The sequence below is a fragment of the Amphimedon queenslandica genome, unplaced genomic scaffold (assembly GCF_000090795.2).
Source record: "Amphimedon queenslandica unplaced genomic scaffold, v1.1 AMPQUscaffold_13467, whole genome shotgun sequence".
NCBI classification, from domain to species: Eukaryota; Metazoa; Porifera; class Demospongiae; order Haplosclerida; family Niphatidae; genus Amphimedon; species Amphimedon queenslandica.
This window is the reverse complement of record NW_003546297.1, coordinates 69146-90444: the sequence shown is the minus strand read 5'-3', so window position 1 is coordinate 90444 and position 21299 is coordinate 69146. Positions and strand designations below refer to the sequence as shown.

General features: G+C 38.0%; 3 protein-coding genes across 3 annotated transcripts; 2 read left to right on the top strand and 1 right to left on the bottom strand.

Moving 5' to 3' along the window:
- LOC100632154 (fatty acid desaturase 2-like) lies at positions 1-3375 on the top strand. Its single transcript, XM_019994687.1, has 11 exons — positions 1-328; positions 608-754; positions 849-995; positions 1306-1467; positions 2006-2071; positions 2132-2192; positions 2294-2370; positions 2439-2539; positions 2601-2697; positions 2765-2844; positions 2926-3375. The coding sequence occupies exons 1-11, from the start codon at positions 77-79 to the stop codon at positions 3119-3121; spliced, it is 1386 nt and encodes a 461-aa protein (XP_019850246.1). The 5' UTR covers positions 1-76; the 3' UTR covers positions 3122-3375.
- On the bottom strand, positions 3257-4741 carry LOC100636321 (pygopus homolog 2-like). Its single transcript, XM_003385353.3, has 3 exons — positions 4648-4741; positions 4485-4581; positions 3257-3508 (listed from the first exon to the last, which is right to left on the bottom strand). Exons 1-3 carry the CDS (start codon positions 4669-4671, stop codon positions 3342-3344), a joined length of 288 nt encoding a protein of 95 aa, XP_003385401.1. The 5' UTR covers positions 4672-4741; the 3' UTR covers positions 3257-3341.
- Positions 4742-4767: 26 nt separating this feature from the next.
- On the top strand, positions 4768-21037 carry LOC100632029 (E3 ubiquitin-protein ligase UBR5-like). Its single transcript, XM_019994685.1, has 35 exons — positions 4768-4867; positions 4957-5004; positions 5111-5236; positions 5289-5417; positions 5546-5756; positions 6052-6148; positions 6194-6537; positions 6897-7264; positions 7513-7856; positions 8048-8301; positions 9135-9273; positions 9492-9730; positions 9930-10083; positions 10289-10474; positions 10740-10951; positions 11086-11265; positions 11403-11670; positions 11853-12003; positions 12106-12331; positions 12489-12670; positions 12860-13265; positions 13440-13642; positions 13889-14039; positions 14258-14676; positions 15503-15652; positions 15762-15943; positions 16360-16592; positions 17550-17732; positions 17783-17852; positions 17959-18154; positions 18316-18400; positions 19168-19270; positions 19470-19630; positions 19760-19904; positions 20280-21037. The coding sequence occupies exons 1-35, from the start codon at positions 4797-4799 to the stop codon at positions 20576-20578; spliced, it is 6915 nt and encodes a 2304-aa protein (XP_019850244.1). The 5' UTR covers positions 4768-4796; the 3' UTR covers positions 20579-21037.
- Positions 21038-21299: the final 262 nt, after the last annotated feature.

The window sequence follows — 21299 nt, the reverse complement described above, 5'->3', positions numbered from 1 at the left end:
TGATTATGAATATGATTTAATAGTGCAAGAGAGGTCACCCCACTTTCTGGAAGCAAGTAACATCTTTAAAGCAGGAATGGCCTTCGCTGCTGTTGCAACCTATCAAGATGAAGCAGAGAGCAGGACCCCGGCTGCTCCCGCATCTCCTCCTCAGTCTGCATGGTCCGGAGAGGCCATGAGCTACACTAGGGCCGAAGTCTCAAAGCACAAGAGGTCCAATGATTGCTGGATTATCATTGAAGGGCGTGTGTATGATGTGAGTGGGTGGCTGGATAAGCATCCTGGAGGGAAGAGGATCATAAGACACTATGCAGGGGAAGATGCATCGGTAAGAGCCTTGAACCAAATGAGTCAAATGATGCTAGTATAATTGCAAGGTGGTGGAATTTCGAGTATGGCTTGTATCGTATGCTTGTAGACCATAAAATTGAAATAGCGTTATCAAAATGTCATTTTATGCTACAAATTCTACAATGTATTACAACAAGCAAACTAATAGCTGCTGTGCTTTCTCATTTTTTGCTATCGCTATTCCCACATTCTTTTAATTTGCTCTCTTCTGATCTCTTTCCCACTCTCTCTCTCTCTCTCTCTCTCTCTCTTTCAGCTTGCATTCGAGTCGTTCCACAATAATAAGAAGCTAGTAAGGTCTTACCTGTCAAAGTATTACATAGGGGACATTGTTGAGGAGGAAAGGGAACTCCCTGAGATCAATAAAGACTTTCTTAAACTGAGACAAGAACTTATTGAGAAAGTGAGAGAGGGAGAGAGTGAGCGAGAAAAAAAAAGAGAAGAGAGAGAGAGGAATAAAAAAGAAATGATACTACATATGAATTATTTTCTTTTAGGGTTTCTTTAATGTGAAGCCTATGTACTTCATTCTTCTCTTCCTCCATATTGTGGTCCTTGAGATATTGGCATTTGTTATTCTATGGAAGTTTGGAAATGGCTGGCCTGCATATGCCATGTCTGTACTTTGCCTTGTGATATCACAGGTACCGAGAAATGTAGCAGTAATGTCATCATGTAGGAATTATTATTATTATTATTATTATTATTATTATTATTATTATTATTATTATTATTATTATTATTATTATTATTATTATTATTCTTAGTAATGGTATCATGTCATTTTTTTATTATTGATGCATTCTTAATTTGATGTTTCCTGAATTTACTTAATCATAAAATGACATCCACAGCTATGATATCCTTTTATATTGTGTATCTACATCTACTACTGAGTATTGAGTAAAAATCTTTTTTTAATTTTTTCATTCTCCCTTATTTTCTCCTTGCTAGGCTCAAGCAGGCTGGCTGCAGCATGACTTTGGTCACAGAAGTGTATTCAACAGTACTACATTGAATAAGGTTGCTCACGATATCTCTATTGGCTGGTCTAAAGGCGTCTCGAGTAACTGGTGGAACTTTCGTCACTATCAGCACCATGCCAAGCCAAACGTGGTAAGTCCAGTGTGCTGCATTATATTATGTAACTTTAGGTGTACAATGACTATATATGGTATTAATAGCAGTACCAATGCTCATGGTTGTTTTACATGTGTAACACTAGGTATTCTATACATACACACAGCTGTGCTTGTATGTTTTGTGTATACCTGTACAGGCTCATTAATTGAACTATTTAACTGTTAAATCTGCCACCCGCTCACATCCCATAACCTTTATTAATTACTGGTACACTATGCACACGTAAGCATCACTTGTATACCCTTTAGGATTATACCCCGAATGCCTAATAAGCAATGTAATAAGCAATGTTGTCAGTAACTGTAATTACACAAAGTATACATTCACAATACGCCCCATTCTAATGTCATATGTGCAAACAAATAACCAAATGGTATTTATTTTGAGTTTATCTGGCTTGTTTAGTCCCAGCTAGCCATGCATGCTTCACATCACATAGTGAAGGTTTGTGTTAATTATGTAACGTGATGCAATATGATGTAATGATATTCGTGTTGTTATTTTTTTGTAGTTTTTCAAAGACCCCGACGTTACCATATCTTATGCTTTTCTTCTCGGAAAGAACATCCCAAGGATTGTGAGTTTGAGCATCATTCTGGTATTTATTACTTTTTGTTTTTTTTTTTTTTAATTCAAGTGGGGCGAGAGGAAATGGGGGATAATCCCATACCACTGGCAGCATAAATATTTCTTTTTCAGTAAGTACTGGATAAAAGAGAGTTATAAAGGGAGAGACTAAAATGGAGAGATAGTGTGTTACTTCATCCTAATATTTACTCTCAATTCCGCATACACACAGCTCTCCCTCCATTGCTCCTTCCAATATACTTTCATGTTGATGTTGTCATTTATCTTGTGCTGAAAAGGAAGTGGCAGGTAAGGGAATGACTCCAAGAAGAGCCTTCACGTCTGACGCCATTACTTTAATAAACATCTTCAAATAGGATTTCCTTTGGATGATAACATTTGCTCTTCGATGGCACTTAATGTTTGCTCCTTTGCTTGGAGGGTTCTGGCCTTCGTTCAAATTTTACTTCCTCATCAGGTAAGATATGATCCTCATTATTAAAACTGTTATCATCATTGATGTGTGAATATTATTATAGATTTCTGGAGAGTCACTGGTTCACTTGGGCTACACAGATCAGTCATATTCCGATGGACGTCGACACTGACAAACGTAGAGACTGGTGCAACTTACAGGTTAGAGAAACAGGTCTGACGGTCGAGTGAGCTTACATCTATCTTTTTATTCTTTTATGCATGCTAGCTCTCTGGGACCTGTAATGCAAGATCAAACTGGTTTGCCGACTGGTTCCTTGGACATTTGAATTTTCAAATAGAGCACCAGTATGTTTGTAGTACATGTACAGATGCACATACTAATATTCTTTCATTGTCTGATGTCATTTTATTTATTCTATTTTTTAGTCTATTCCCTACAATGCCCAGACATAGTTTTAAATCAGTGCAACCTTATGTTATGGAGTTCTGTAAGAAACACGGTCTGGATTACCAACTCAAGCCTATCTGGACGGCTTTTGCTGATATTGTTCGGTCGCTGAAAGTGTCTGGGGAGATATGGTACAATGCATGGGAAACTTCAGAACTGAGAAAAAAAGATTAAAATAATCTCATTTTTGATGATAATAATAATCCATTATTATTATTATTATTGACTGAGTGTACATCACTTTTTAGCTTATTTAAATTATTTTTCAGTTGTTTTTTGTTTTTGTTGACAGCTGCAGTTTTTTAAATATTTTTATGAGTTTTTAAAGGTGATGAATGAAAAACGTGTGATAAAGTGGTCAAGTCATGTGATAATAATGAAATAAAAGCAGCATTCACGTAATAGGGACCATTTTTGTCATCGGAATGTTATTCTTTTTAATGCACGTGTCACATGCCCACTCTGCACTGTCCTCTCTCGTCAGGAGGTCGTAAGCATTCTTACTCATCCCAGCACACTGCCTGTGATACCACTTGTCACAACCACTCTCGCACAATATACCTACAAATAATAATAATAATAATAATAATAATAATAATAATAATAATAATTTTTTTTTAAATTAACTACTTAATTAGAACTATATTTTCATTTGATTCTATTTTATTATTCATTTCTTTTTCTTTGTCCCTCTTTGCTTGTCCAGTGTTTTCTTCGTTTTGTTTTGTTTACTTTCCTGCTGTTGTTGCTTTTGTTTAATAATAATAATAATAATAATAATAATAATAATAATAATAATAATAATAATAATAATAATAATAATAACAATAATAATGATAGGTTGTTTTTTTTTGGTTTTTGATTTTTGTTAGGCCGATAATAATAATAATAATGGTGATAATGATAGTGATAATAATAATAATAATTTTTTATATTATAACAAGAAATATAACAGAATAAGGTGGACAAGAAATATAGCAAGATAAGGCAGAACATAATATTAATATAATAAAATAAAATAAGTCAATAGTAGATTTGATAAGTTTAGTGTTTACTGGTGAGGACAGATAATAATAATAATAATACTAATAATAATAATAATAATAATAATAATAATAATAATAATAATAATAATAATAATAATAATAATAAAGCTAGAATATTGATGAAACACATGAGCGTCGAGAACTAGAACATCTAAGTTTATTTATTATAAACTGATGAGGATGTGTCCCAATTATAGATTTAATTGTGTGGTTTTATGAAAATAATAATAATAATAGTAATAATAACAATGGAAAGGATTAGGTGATTTCATCATTTGCTACATGTAAGGTTCAATACAGGTTTGCTTACAGTTTATCACTGATCATGATCATCAGTATTTAAACCTGTTCTGTATTATGTATAACTATGAATCTATTTTTAAAAGGTACTGCACGAGTTATTCTGAAGTTAGTACGTTACATACAATGAGGTTGTACTCGTTTTTCAAGTGTTAGTGTGCATAATGTCACATACATGTACATGGACATACCCTCATCTTCGTCTTTAACTTCTTCAAAGCATATACCACAAGGAAAGTCCTTCAATGGAGGAGGAGGAGAAGGAGTCAATTCTTCATCTTCTTCTTCCTAGAGAGTGAGAGAAGGCATGGATATCATGACTGCTATAGTAGTGTAAAATCAAAATAAACATACCTCAACTTCAGAATTGTCAGACATTTTTATTAAGGTTTAGTCTATTAACTTTAATAAGTTAATTAAAAGTTCTAATTAGAGAGCACTCGGGTCACGTGACACCCCCAATGGGCGTGTCTTAGTAAAAATACGCAGATCCACATGTGTCAATGATGGCTGCTGTTCACATCAAGCATTTCACACACAGTTATATATCAACTGCTGGTCAGCTAACGGCTAGGTAGGAGAGAGACGAGAGAGGGGGAGGGTAGAGGTAGTGTCTGTGAAGAGAAAAAGCGAAAGAGCTTCCTTTAAGAACCTCTCCTCTAGATTAAAAGGCTTGTGTCAAGAAGGGAGTAGTAAAAGCGACCACTTTTTGTAAGTTATGATTCTATAACAACCTTTCTTAGCCATTTACATTTGGAATGATTTATACATACCTTTCTGGTACCTTTGCTCCTCTTTACTGTGTTTCTGCTGTTAGACCTGATGTACCAGGTGTGTCTGTGAAAGAGGTCATTGTCGCTACGACCCATTTTGTAATTCTAACGGACGACGGTCGTATCTATCGTATCCCTTACTCTCTCGCCAGCGAATCGAAAGACAAGAGGTGGGTGTGGTTATAAATTGACTGGGTGTGGTTTCATTAATTGGTATTACAGTGGAGATGATGATGGAGCATCCACTAGCAGTGTTCTATCTGGGTCTAGAGGTGGCTCTCCTAGGGCCACTGAACAGGACGTCGCTTCAGGATCTGCTACTGGATCGAGTCAAGGTTTTTCATCTTTTGCGTAAGTGACAGTATACATGTACATGTACATGTAATTGTTAATTTCTCGTGTATAATGAATTGCTCTATCTCTCTATTTATATTTTTGCTTTTTGTTTCTAAACTCTTTCTCTTTCTCTCTCCTACTAGTCAAAGGTTCAGTAGCCTGATATCAAGGAGAGGTAGACTGGCTGGTAGGAGGATAGTGGTTGAGAGGAGGCCGGAGAGACTAGGGAGGACCCTCATCCAACGTACTCCAGTGGTACCAGCATCAGAAATACCAGAGGAACTCATCGAGGAGGCACTCTCTGTACTACAAGGGAAGTCGAGAGAAGTTGTGGTCAGGGAACTCCAAAGAACAGTAAGAATTGATTGAGATACACATGTACAGTACTTGTGCATCATGAGGTATACATGCAGTAGTTGTTTGTGTTTCTTTTGTTGGCTAGTAAGGTTTACTAATTGGTACAGTGAAGGTTGAGTATTGGCTGTTATTTTATTATAGTAGAACTTACAAACTATCCCTCTCTTTTGTTCCATTCACATGTACATGTGTATACTAACTATACTTATTGTACAGTACATGTGCAAGTAGTACATGTACATAGTAATGAAGTTTTTTTTTCTTATTTTTTATTTTCTGTTCCCTCTCACAGAATCTAGATGTCAATACTGCTGTCAATAACCTCCTCAGTAGAGATGATGATGATGATATAAATGATCACGACGACCTCCCCCTAATGCCCTCTGGCGGTAAGTCGCCCGTAACCATAACAACAAACCACACCCCTTTTATAGACGAACTCCTAACTCTCCTTGGCACCGGAGCACTAGCAGAAGAAGACATGGAGGAACTGCTGGCTATATCAAGTAGCCGCAGCCGAGAGGAAGGCTACAGGAGAGAGACCGGTCGACCATCGTCTATTTATCACGACTCGCTCGTGGCTCAAGAGATTCGTTCGTGGGTGACACTGGCCGACCGTGCGGCGACCGGTAGCCCATCGACTGCCACTGGTGGTACCTCCTCCTCGGGCGGTATAGGAGGAGGGGCTAGTAAGAGTAAGAGTAGCTCACAGTCGGTGAAGGAGGGAGGGTCAGCAGCTGTACACTTTGGGATGCAATCTTGCTGGGGAGAGAAAGAGGTGTGGTACACTCATTATTAATGTACATGTAAATGTATATTTAGCTATATTTCCTTTCTTAATTATTGTGTTTGTCAACTTGCAAAGTAAAATCATTAATTTACATTACTGATGTAATACCTGTACTGTACCAACAGTGCCATACTTGTATTTATCATGCTATAAATAGATACAGCATGTATTACATCATCAGACATTCTGTCTTGCTTGTGATGTCTCATATCAAAGGATTACACGGAATTCTTTTCTTTAAACATTTTTGTCCTCTGATGTATCCCTTTAAACTTCTTTGATCTTATCTCTTCTTGGTTTTCTCTCTCTCTCCTCTCTCTTTCTCTCTTCTCTCTCTCTCTTCCTAGAATGTTAAACATTTCTCTTTAATTGCTGCCACATCCTCCGAACTATTGGCTGTGGACACTGAGGGCAGACTCTATGGTTGGGCATGGTCATCCCCAACCCCTCCCACATCCCCACACCCACGTTCTGCCGAACTGGGTCTTGAAAACGAGAGAATACGTCTACTATCAGCCAGGGTCCTAAGAGCTACTGCTGTGACTGAAACTGGAAAGATAGCAACATGGACTGATCCTGCTGTGGCTAAGGTAGCCAGGAGTATAGAGCATCCAGCAACAAACTACCAGGAGCTTTCAGGAGAGACTATAGTCTATCTTAATGCTTGTGAACTGTTTACTTCTGTTTTTACTGAGTCGGGAAAAGTGTTTTGGTGGTAAGAGAGAGAGAGAGAGAGGGGGGAGTGGTAGAGAAGGAGAGGAAAGTGTCTATGTATTGATTGGTGCTGTTATTTTATATGGAAAGTTTGAATCAATTTCAAAATGACCAATGTTTTACACCTGCCAAATCTTATCATCACTTGTGCTGTACATGTACATTGTAAAACCAATTTTTATTATAGCACTTTTGACTTCAGAAAATGTGCATGTACACATATGTACATGTAATAATTTTTAATTACAGGGGCGTACTCCCATTCCTCGAGAGGAAGATACTAATAGCACAGGCTCAAGAAAAGAACAGGTCCTACTCTGGCTCAACGACCCTCGGGGGGTCACGTCACGATCACATTCACGAGGGGTCCCAGGTCTTTCTCAGGTCCCGCCCGGTCTACTCGGCCGGTTGCCGTGGGATACACGTCAAAGGCTCCTCCCTAAAGTGTGGGGAGCTCATGGAGTCAGTTTTTTCTTTGAACGAGAAGTGTCGCTTTAGAATACTCTCCAATAACGATAGACCACCTGGTAATAATGGGGAGACTCCAATGGAAACTGATAAACAACAAGTGGGCGGGGCCACACCAGTACCAGGTTAATAATTAATCAATTATTTTACATGTAATTTTTTAAACATAATTGTACATGTACATGTATGTGTACATTTACATAATTATGCATTATAAATTATTAGGTAATTTATGTATAATTTTTAATTGTACAGTATATGTGTACGATCTTGTACATGTAATTATGCATTTATATATATATATTTTTTTTTTTAGGCTCTAAAAGGCGTCGTCCATCAGATGATGACGAAACTGATGACAGCCGGAGGGAAGAGCTCTGGTCGCTACGTGACGTCATATTCTTGACTCCGCCCCTTTCCTCCACCCCTCTCGGCTCTGTCATGAAACTGGATGGACTGTATGCTGCCGTGTTGTTCCCATCACTCGCTGACCAAAAGGAGGCGGAGTCTGAGAGCAAAGACAAGAGCGTGTTGTCACAGTGCAGACTATTAAGAAAAGACGATTTACTAGTAATGATAATGATATACTGTGCATGTATTTATGTTGCGTAAAAACTTTAAATGGATTCTGATCAAGTTTGGATTTTTTACGAATTTTAAAGTTGTTCCAAAATCTGGCCAAAGTCCCTGTACTATAGTACAGGGACTTGGGCCAAATTTTGTCAAAAATGGCAAGGAGAGAATTCTTCATTTTTATAATTTTTTTCTCATACATATACATGTTTTTATGTTGTGTAGAAAGTTTGAGTTGATTCTGATCAAGTTTAGATTTTTTACGAATTTTTAAAGTTGCTCCAAAACTGGGTGAGAGTCCCTGTACTATAGTACAGGGATTTTGGCCAAATTTCATGAAAAATGACTAGGAGAGATTTTTTATTTTTATAATTTTTTCTGATACATATACATGTTCTTATGCTGTGTAGCAAGTTTGAGCTGATTCCGATCAAAATTGGATTTTTTACGAATTTTTAAAGTTGCTCTAAAATTGGGCGAAAGTCCCTGTACTATAGTACAGGGATTTTGGCTGAATTTCATGAAAAATGACTAGGAGAAATTTTTTATTTTTATAATTTTTTCTGATACATACACATGTACTTATGTTGCGTAGAAAGTTTGAGTTGATTCCAATCAAGTTTAGATTTTTTACGAATTTTTGAAGCTGCTCCAAAATCAGGCGAAAGTCCCCGTAATTTTACCAAAAATGACTAGAAGAGAATTCTCCATTTTTTATTGATACATCCATCATGCATGTTGTGTAGAATATATTTTTACATGTAATGAATGTTTATAGTTCATTATTTGTGGTGTGTACTTTGTACATGTATAATGTTCATGTACTGTAGGTGGTTCCACCCAGTGGTATGCAAGCTGATGTGCTAACAGTCCAAGCTGCTCCAAAGAGACTAAAGCTACCAGCAGACAGCACTGTACTAGCATTATCCTCCGATGTAAAAGGAATATTTGGTATCTTATCAAATCAAGGTACACACTGCATACAATTGTACGATTGTACTTGTACATACATGGTTCTATTAATGTTTTTTTAATATTGAATGATATATGTACATGTACAATGATTGTGTACATGTACATGTAGTTGACTGCAATTGCATTTATGGTTGTAATTATTAGTAACATTTTCTCTGGTGTACATATACACATTTACATGTATTTATTATTTCCTCATTATTATTGTATAGGTACTCTTACTTGTTGTAATTTCAGTCTTGAAACTGCTAAACTCTCACTTTCTTCGACCTTCCCCGAGCCTTCGTCAAAGTTTCTTTCATCTCAGCTCTTGCCTCGCCCACAGACACACCCACCACCAATGAAACTGATACCCCTTGGTCTCTCACTCTGGCTCCTTGTTGATTCATCGGGTGGTCTGTACCCTCTGGCTAAGGACAGCATGGGGGGAATGAAACAATTACCTTTACTGGTTGGTAGAGGGAGAGAGGGAGGGAGGAGAGAGGGAGAGGGAGGGGAGGGGAGGGAGAAGGAGAGAGGGAGGGGAGGGAGAAGGAGAGAGGGAGGGAGAAAGAGAGAGGGAGGGAGAAAGAGAGAGAGGGAGAGAGCGAGAATGGGATAGTTACATTATATTTAGACTACATGTATATCCTTTTCTTAATTGTCTGTAGAATTTGCCACCTGTTCAAGCCATCACTAGTACTCCTTATTCATCAAAGCAGCTGCTGGTTGCTATGGTATTCCAACCACAGAGACTAATACCATTACTGAGACAAGGAAACGTCCAGACACTGAAGGACTTTATGCAAGCATTGCCTCCATCAGGTAATTGTATTATTAGTTTCTTAATGAGATTATTGTGACACTGTGTCTGGTCTGATTTACATGTACATGTGCATGTACATTGTACCTCTATTTTACCCTAGATACATGTACATGTAATGTGCACCTATCTTGTTACATGTACATGTATGTACAATGTACACCACTTAATTTCTCTTTTCCTCTCTCTCTCTTCCTCTCTTCATAGAAATAGACCAGTATCTCAAAGAGAGGACTCACGGTGGTTGTAACATTATTCATTTGCTAGCATCACTAGCTGCTCCCTCTCGCCCCCCTCCCTCCTCCTCCTCCTCCTCCTCTGCTAATACTGGGAGGGGTAGGACTGGATTTCGGGAAATGATGCACCACGCGCTCCAACTAGCATCAACCTCAGGTAGACCTGGTAATTCATTATTGGGAGAGGTCTACATGTATATCATATTACACATACATGTACATGTACAATAGATTAATGAAATTAATGTGTACATAGAATTCATGATGTTTTAGACTATTATAATAATTGTACATCTTACTTGCAAAAAAACATGACTATTTGACATGTACATGTACATGTACATGCATGTACTGTACATGTACTGTATGTATACATTTACTTGTACATTAAACTTATAAATCATTTGTTACATATATTTTAGAATCATCTCGTTTGTGGAGTGTTGGTTTGGAAGGGAGTGAAGAGGAGGTAGAGGATGTGTCTGATAAAGAGGATAAAGGCTCGTCTGCTCCTCTGGCTCTACTCAATCACCTCTCAACTTATTTCTCTCTCTTCCATGACACTTTCCTTGATCTCATGTCTGAGGTTAACCTAGCTGGTTATACTCCTTTCATGACAGCTGTAGCCTGCAAGGTAATCAATATATAATTAACCATATCTTGCATACAAATTCATGTAATACATGTATATGTACATGTATTTTGTGTACTAATTCTTCTTTTTCTCTTAAAATTGCTTCCTCTCCTCTCTCTCTTTCTGTACTATAGGCTTATGGTGTAGCTCAGTATCTGTTAGAGTTAGGTCGGGCTCTGGCTGAAGGAGAGGAGGATCTACTGATGTCCATGTTCTTTCCTCCCGGGAGTCATCCTGATGATAATCCTCTCTTTATACTCTGTCGTAATGATCCCTGCTCTTTCACTTGGACTGGAGAAGATCACATTCATCAAGTAAGAGAGAGAGAGAGAGAGAGAGGGAGAGAAGGGGAAGAAGATTCATTAGAATTTAAAATACATGTAACTATGATAGAATACAAAGTTCCCTTATATACATGTGCATATAGATTGTATCTCTCTTCTTTCCTTAGGATATATTTGAGTGTCGTACCTGTGGTCTTGTAGGCAGCCTCTGCTGTTGTACTGAGTGTGCTTATTCCTGTCATCGCGGTCATGACTGCTCCTTCAAGAGAGCCTCTCCCAATGCTTACTGCGACTGCTGGGAGAAGTGCAGCTGTCAGGCTCTAGCTCAGGGCGATGATGGAGCTAGGATGACACTCCTTCTCAAGCTACTCTCCTTTTCATTCCTCACCACACGACCTAATGACAGAGGAGAATACCTACTATCAATGCTTGCTAGTTAGTAGCTAGTGCATGTACTGTACATGTACATGTACACTGTACAATTACATGTACATGTATATTATAAATAGATATACATGTATTTTTAATATACATACATGTACATTTACATACTTACATGTACATTTGTATGTATATACTGTACTTGTACTAATTGTGATGGTTTCTTCTCCTCACAGATACTGTTGCTAGACAGCGCAAGGAACAGGGTCACTGGTTAGGTAAGAAGTCAAATTCCTCCCTCAGGAGAGGAGGAGGAGGAGGAGGGACTTCCTCCGGTCGCTTTGAAGGAGCTACAGACACACCAGGACAGACCAATGGGCCTCCAAAGTGAGTGGGTCAATGAATACTGCTATTTTTAGTAACGATTATGATGATATCATCTTACCAATGTTATTTTTAGTAACATTATAAATGTATTGTGTTGTGTAGGTTTGCTAATCGTGCGCTGATGTTAGTCCTTGAGGACTGGCTGAGTATAAGGACGACTCTCCTCTGTCATAGCAAGGAGGAGATTAATGGAGGAGGAGGGAGGGAGGGAGGAGAGTGGCCGTTTGTATTGTCTCAGGGAGAGCAGCAGAGGATACTCAAAGCTCAAAAGACTACGAATTATCTTGACAGTTTTACTTATACAATCCTAACAAGAACCACTCACCCAGTAAGAATTCAGCACTTTATTTAGTACAGTGATTATTACTGTATTACCAGTTTACCATGCACATGTAAATGTACTAATTTTAAATATTATATAGTACCAATTTTTCTATTCATTACATGACTTTCAATCCTTCTTCTATCTCTCCTTCTTCACACAGATAGTGGAGACATTAGTAAGCTCACTGGTATCACAGATTGGTCCTGAGAGAGCTGATTCCGAGGCAGTGAAAGCCTGTCAGCATTTCATTCGTTCAGTTCTGAGAGTGTTGGTTGTGTGTGAGATGGAGAAAACAGGAACAACTGATACTTCTGTTAATACAATCACCAGTAGGAAAAAACAGTAAGGGAATATTATATCGTATATATTTTTAGAATTTGATATTTATGTACATGTACAAGTAAATGAAGTTTGAGGCGATTTTGATCAAAATCAGTTTTTTGAATCTTAAAATTGGTCAAAAAGGCTTGAACGAAAATAACATGTACATTAAATGTTTATTTATAAACTGAATTTTTGTCCCTTCTCCAGATCATCAGATTCAGATCATTCCTCAGTCTACAAAGAGGCTGTATTTATTCTCAATTCTCTCTCTCCTCTCTCAATACCAGAGGTTATCAGTACAGCACGTGCCCTCATCCTTCCAGTGTGCATGGGCGTGGCCAGACCATTTCTTCCTTCACTGATGAACGATAAACACAAGATATCAGAAGAGCTCTTCACCCTACCCTCTGCCACTCTCCATCGTCAGTCTAAGTCCTCTTCTACTGCTGCGACTACCGTTACAGAAGTGGGTGTGGCTAATATAGGCGGGGTCGGTGAGGGTGTGAGTGACAGTGAGAGTGAGGTTGGTGAGGGGGAAGAGACTCATACCCACGGGGACGCGTCGTCGACGGCAACCATTGGGTCCGGGCCCATCCCTTTCTTTTCTGACCAGGTGGGTATCATCAATCTTTTTTTGGCTGAATATAATTTTGTACTTTTGATTATAATTTTACAAATAAATTTTAGTTTTAAGATTTACATGTAACGTGCATGTACATGTACGTTAAAATTTTTAATGTTTTCTTCATGTACAATGTACGTGTCCGATAATCAAGTAATGCTGTAGGAGAGCAGTGATGGTGAGGATCTGGACAGTATGGGAGAGGACGGGTCACTGGAGGGTGAGATGGAGGACGAGGTGTATCCGTTTGTTGTTGGAGGGGGAGGAGTCAGTGAGACTAACACTGGAAGGACAGGTGGAGCCACACACTGGGCACTCCCTGAGACTGGAACCACTAGTGTTAGGAGGTTCTCTAGATCTGGCGGAAGGTAAGGGAGGGAGGGAGGGAAAGAGGTATTACAGTACGTGGGGTACAGCATAGGCTATGATAATACAGGATATTTTCAGATTTGGCACATTTATTTTAAGAATACTCATAACTCAAAAAATTTCAGTGTTTTATATGGTATGATATTTTACTATTAAATTTGCAAGTAAATTTTGATAATATTTATGATCAATTTCACTGATTTTTCTTATAAATGTTCTTATTGCTTGCTATTAATTATCCCTAGGGATAATCACAGCTACAATGTCACTGTCTCTCTCCTTACTCAATCCTTTTCTTCTCTCATTCGTCTTGTCACTGAACTCCAATCTAATATCACTATGGATGGACCGCACCCACCTTTTGTACTGCAGCCACTCCCATCTGATCGAGAAGAGGTACATGTACATGTACATGTACAGTACATGGAAAAATTGTAACATGACGCTAGAACAATGTACATGCATGTCTTTTACTACATGTACAGTACATGTATATGTACTTTATAGTATTTGATTTCCAAGGGCTAGTATACATGTACATTTAAATGAAATACATGTATCTACTGTAATTTACTAATTCATAATACATGTTTAAATGTACATTTTTGTCACAGATTCATTTGGTAATATGGAGAGGTCTTGAGAGAGTATGGACGTGGCTTGGCTCAGTAATGGACAGCACTGAAGCTCAGCTGAGACTAGGCTGTGTCCTTAATATTGGGGACCTACTGGATCCTTCCCCCTCCTCCTCCTCCTCCCCTCGTACCTCTGCCATTCACCCCTCCACCTACCAACAAGTGCCCACTGCTTCTGGTGGGCGGAGCTCTTCCTCTGACTCCTCCCCTGGGCTTGAGAGTAGGCGTGGCTTTCTTGGCTATTTGTTGAGTTTAATGAAGTGTGAGAGCAGCGAGCACAGTGGGGTCCTCCCGGCACTGGACATGGGTCGAATGGAGCATGTGGCGTGGGTTGTAGACTCACTAGTGTACCTGTTGGCTCATACTGCACCTCCTCAGCATTCTAATAAGGATAAGATGTGAGGAAGGGAAAGAGTGTATGTACATGTACATGTACATGCGTGTACGATTTTTTAATGCTCGTAACTTGAAAAATATTTGTTGGAATCAGCTTAAACTTTCTACACAGCATAAGGATATCAATATGTATCAGAAAATGTAATAAAAATTGGGGGGTGATTTTGGAGCCTTTTTTTCGAAAAAATTATAGGCTATAGTACAGGGTATTTTTCAGAATTTTGGCATTTTCTTAAAATGGCCGTAACTCAAAAAAATATTTGTTGGAATCAGCTCAAACTTTCTACATAGCATAAAGATATCAATATGTATCAGAAAATGTAATAAAAATGAGGGGTGATTTCGGAGGCATTTTTCCAAAAAAACCATGGGCTACAGTACAGGGTATTTTTCCAGAATTTTAGCGTTTTCTTAAAATGGCCGTAACTTGAAAAATTGAAGTTGGAATCAGCTCAAACTTTTTACACAGCATAAGCATATCAATATGTATCAGAAAGTGTAATAAAAATGGGGGGTGATTTTGGAGCCATTTTTCCGAAAAAACTATGGGCTATAGTACAGGGTATTTTTCAGAATTTTGGCGTTTTCTTAAAATGGCTGTAACATGAAAAATTGAAGTCGGAATCAGCTCAAACTTTCTACACAGCATAAGCATATCAATATGTATCAGAAAATATAATAAAAATGGGGGTTGATTTCGGAGCCATTTTTTCGAAAAAACCATGGGCTATAGCCTTTGCTTTTTTTCAAAATTTGGCCATTGTTATTGCTACATGTACATGTACATGCATAATATACAATGTACTTCACTATCACCTGTATTTATAGTACTAATGTGAAGTTGCTTTCTGAGGATCAGAGGAGGTTCTTCCGTCGCTCGAGCTCCACTGTGTGTCTCAGTTATCCTCCTCCCTCTCCCTTTGCACCTCTTGCTGAGACACTCCCTCTAGCAGAAAGACCTCAACTACTCCACCCACGGTTAGTTTAATAAATTATTCACTGTACTTATTAATTTTGACATTTTTATTTGTTTCTATCTCTTTTTTTCTTATCTCTTCCCCCCCCCCCTTTCTCTCTTCCTATATAGTCAAAGTAAGGAGACTTTATTTGGTTATAGCAATCAGGAGATATTGGAGGTGTGGCCTCAGACCAGTGTCCCGCCCCCTCAGATCCACTACTTGATGTTAGCTCCTATCCCAGTACAGATTGGACTCAATAGGTCAATGGAAATGAAGGAGAGGGACAGAATGGAGACATCAAATTCAGTTGGTAATGAACAATATACAGTACACATGTACATGTGCATGTACATGTACCTTTTGATATACTAACATAAACATTTTAAAGAGATAATATTTTACATGTACACGTACATTGTGTATTAAATTTTATCATTTGTTGTTATTTTCAAGAGTCCAGATAATGGGATTATCTTATTGTTGTTATTTCTTTTCTTATCTCAGTTTATCATACCAGTACATGCACATGTACATGTACATTGTACATGTACATGTATTTTCTTTGCATTTACATGTATCATATACACATGCATGTACAGTACATGTACATGTACAGTACATGTACATGTACATTAATACAATCCATGTACAGTGTATGTACATGTACAGTATGTACAGTATATATAGCTGTAACTTCATACACTCTCCCTCTCCTGTTTCTCTTAGTTCTATCAAAGGATCAGGTATCTTGTGAGACGAGTCATTCCCTGGCAGTCTGTGTGTTACTGGGTCGCTGGTGCATGACTATTGAGCTATTGGGGCGGGTCTGTGCCGAGTCGGTTGGTAAACTCAAGCACTCGATATTCAACCAGTTGCAGGGATTTGAGAACACTGAGAGAGACCTAAGACGTGACATGGACTACCTTAGATCATCGGCACACAGAGACCTACAGCTTGAGGTTTGAAGCATGAATATTATGATTAATATTTCATAGATTGTTTAAATCATTAAATGATGTTCTTGTACATGTACATGTACATGTACATGTACATGTACATGTACATGTACATGTACATGTAGAATGAAGTTGACAATTAATTGAGAAACATTTGTTTCACAATGTACATGTACACCCCCTTTCCTTTCTCTTATTCTTTCACTTCTCTTTGATCAGCTTGTTTCATTTCCCCTTCTACATTCTTTCTATTTTCACATTTCTTCTAATTCTCTTCTTCCTCCTTCTGTTACTTTGATGTACATGTAGATGTACACGTACTGTACATTGTATCATAAAGTATGTTAAGTGAGCTAAACAGCATGAGCTTCATGAGCTGACATTAAGCACTAAAATACAGTACATGGCATTTGGAGCAACTTTAAAAAATTTGTAAAAAAATCCAAAATTGATCGGAATTAGCTCAAACTTTATATACAACATAAGGACATGTATATGTATCAGAAAAAATTATAAAAATGAAGAATTCTCTCCTAGTCATTTTTCATGAAATTTGGCCAACAACCCTGTATCATAGTACAGGGCCGTTGGCCAGATTTTGGAGCAACTTTGAAAATTCATAAAAAATTCAAACTTGATCAGAGTCAGCTCAAAGTTGATGTACAACATAACAAGATGTATATGAATCAGAAAAAAATTATAAAAATGGGGAATTCTCTTCTAGTCATTTTTCATGAAATTTGGCCAAAGTCCCTGTACTATAGTACAGGGACACTATAGTACAGGGACTTTGGACAGATTTTGGAGCAACTTGACAACCCACTGACAAGAAGCTTCATAAGCACTATGCCAAAATCCTGTGGGGAAACCCTGCTTGTACAAGAATAATGTACAAGAAGTATACACGTGCATGTACATGTACAGTACATGTTCATTTTCATTTTCAATTCTCTTGCTAAGGTTGAAAGAGAGAGGGAGAGGTTGCTCCCGGAGTTGTTTCGTAGGCTCAATGATCACTGCGAGTTTCATCGTGTTAGCATCAACCTCCAGCCACTGTGTGTCCACAGACTAAGGGTATCCTTCAGGAACGAGCAGGGGGAGGGGTCTGGGGTCGTCCGCAGTTTCTTCACTGCAGTCTACGAGGTTAGTCTCCGCCCATTTTTGAGTATCGGTCTTGACCACACCCATTTTAGGCCGTTATTTCCGAAAGTCCATTGCCGGAGTTGGATCATCGTTTGTCTCATTCAGTTCGACCAATTTCATGTAAGAGAATTTACATACATGTACAGTGTACATGTACATGTACATGTATCATAAATGTTTATTATTATAAGGTTTTTATGTTACTTTATTTTTTCTTTTTTTATAGTTTCTGAAATACTTGATGACATAGTGAGTGGTAGTATGGAGGAAGTGGGTGGAGGAGGAGGGGGAGGAGGGGCTGAGGTATCATCTTCGGGTGAATTGTGTCCGTTGTTCCATCAGCCTGGTAAACCTGGTTTCTATTCAGTCAGAGTTGGACCAAACACTCCATCGAGACTTAATGCATATAGAAATATAGGGAGGCAAGTATTAGTGCCTGTACCTTCCCTCTTTCCTTGTTTTCTCTCTCTCTCTTGTAGTACATGTACATGTGTACCCTCTCCTTTCTCTTTCTCATTTCTAGCACTTTATTAACATTCATCTCTCTTTCTCTTCCCTCCCTCCCTCTCCCTCTCTCTCATAGGGTTATTGGTTTGGCATTGTTACATTCAGAGATGATGCCTCTTCCTTTCTGTAGACATATTTACAAGTATCTGCTTAACAAAAAGGTACCGTACATGTACATGTATACCATTAATGTCTATATGTGTGGTGTTCATGATAATATATATTCATATGCAGTTAATAATTAATTTCATGATGTGTTATACTATATGTTTTTCCTGCTGAGTCAATCTGTACATGACAGCATGTGGTGATCATGTGCTGACTGTCTCATGTGTAAGGATGATACACATTAACACTTGGTGGTGGCAATTTCTTATTAGTAACACTGTCTGTATCTGTTTAAACCACCCATTTAGCAGTACTGGGCAGTTGTAGGCTAGCAGTACTGGGCAGTTGTAGGCTAGCAGTACTGGGCAGTTCATGTAGTAGTACTGGGCAGTTATGGCTAGCATTATCATCAATTCAAGTCCAAAGTTCACTTTATTGCTTGAAAAGAGCTATACATGTACCTCCTGATAAGATCTTTTTTATTGATTAAAGGTTTTAATAGCAACATGTCATTTTTTATTTGGAGTCCATGACCTTATAATGACTTAATGTGTGGTATGTTTAATTGCTAATTGTGTATGTGGAAATTGTGTGTGTTTATTGCACATCATGCAATGGTGTTTGTGTCTGATGATCTAATAGTGTACACTCTGACCTTTCATTATAATGATTGTTTGATGTTGTTAATCAATTTATGCAATGACTGTTTACTGTTTACTGCTGAGAAACTTTGCACTGTATCTTGTTTCTGTCTCTCTTTCTCCATGTATTTTTTCCTCTCTCGTCTTTTTAATCTTCCTCTCTCTCTCTCTCTCTCAAGATCTCGTGGCATGATTTGGCATTCTTTGATCCTGCCCTTTATGAAGGATTGCGTAAGCTGGTCATTGTGTCACAGAGAGAAGATCATCATGTCTCAGAAATGGGTAACTACACTCCACTAGCTACCATTATTTGTAATTCCTTTACATGTACATAGTCTACTACAGTGTGCATAATTTATTTATATCTGTACAATGGACATACATGTACATGCATGTAGGTGTATGTGTACATTTACATGCCATAAAAAACATGTACATGTATCTTTATCTTTAATCCTTTTTTTGTACTGTATGTTCACAGATCTCAGTTGGCAGGTTACTTTGAGTGAGAATGAAGGAGGGGGGACTCACTGTCTCCTCTCCTCTCTCTCTGATAAGTCAATAGTGGCCGATGATGTATTGGAATATGTAAGACGCTATGCTGAACTGAGAATGATAAAGATTATTGAAGAACCACTCCAAGTTAGGATGTGTTTACTTCTGGGTAGTAGCCATGTTTACTGGGTCATTCTTTCTCCTCTCTCTCTCTCTCTCCCTTTCTCTCTACCCCTCTCTCTCTCTCTCTTTCTCCCCCTCTCTCTTCCCTCTCAGTCAATGAAGTCTGGTTTATATGATGTCCTCCCTACTACAGTATTGGAGGGTCTGACTCCTGAGGATTTGAGGCTTTTGCTCTGTGGGTGTCAGCAGGTTGAACTTGACGTACTCAAAAAGATAACAACTTTCACCGACGAGAGCCGTAAGTGAAAATAATACAAACGACCTCAATTAGTTATTTTTACTAAGTATTGTTTGGTATTTTAGCGAATGAATGTATACACATCCATGTACATGTATAGTATATCCACATGTACATGTACTTTACATGTACAGATGTACATATTGGCAAATTGTGGCTGTTTTCTATACATGCACTTGTGACCCTAGTTGTAATTTAATTATTGTTTTGGGGAAGAAACCTGTAGCTTCTTGGAATTTGATAAATTTGAGAGAATGTCCATGTGTGCATGAACGTTGTAAATAGAGAAGGAAGAAAAATCAATTGCAAATAAGGGAAAGGATATGATAGCAATAGCTGGTATTTAAAATTCGCCCTCCCTCTCTCTCTCCTTAGGCAAAGGCACTGATCAGATCAATAAATTCAAGTCGTGGTTCTGGTCAATCGTGGAGCGAATGAGCAACAGAGAGAGACAAGACCTCCTTTATTTCTGGACGTCCTCCCCTGTAATGCCGGCAAACCCAGAGACGTACCAACCAGCTCCTAGTATAACCCTGAGACCAGCTGACGATCAGCACCTACCAACTTCCAACACTTGCATCTCTCGCCTCTATCTCCCCCTCTACTCAACGAAAGCTTTACTAAAAGCAAAACTTCTAGCGGCGATTAAGATAAAGACTTTTGGCTTCATATGAGACCTGGTGGGCATCATTTAGAAATCTCACTCAATGTATTTATTATTATTATTATTATTATTATTTAATTTTTCTGTACGTGAAAGAGAGATACAGTATTATGTTTGTAGGTGAACAAAGAGAGAGAGAGAGTGGGGATAGGTGATGGTGGGTATTATTATTATTAATAGTTCAATCATTGACAAGCATGAAAAAATTTTTCTTTAACTTTGTATAATAATAAAATTATTATTGTTAACTTTATGTGTACAAGGTACTTGTGTTATGATAGGTTGGCAGGAGGGAAATTCTGTTATGGAGTGTAGGTAGTTGTAAAATGCCTCACTTTCCTTGTAACTCAGACCACATAAAAATAACCTTTGCCAGCTTTGATTTCTGTTCTTATAGTCTTTATATCCATTATTGTTTGTTACATTAGAAAACTGCTATTGTTACTGGGTTATCGAGGGAGGGAACTATTAGAAACAATGTTGTTCTTTGTACTTTTATCATGTCTACTCTACATTGTTACATAATATATGTAGGCCCACTATAATACCAAACAGTCTACAGTACATGATAATGATAGATCTACCCCACAATTGTTATAATTATTAGTATGATTATGATTGAGCAATCTTGGGTATTGTAACTTCCTTGCAAGACTTGATTGTGTAAGCCTAGAACTTCGTTAAACATTTCATTTCTTAAAGATACAATCCTTGTTGTAAACTTTACCAGT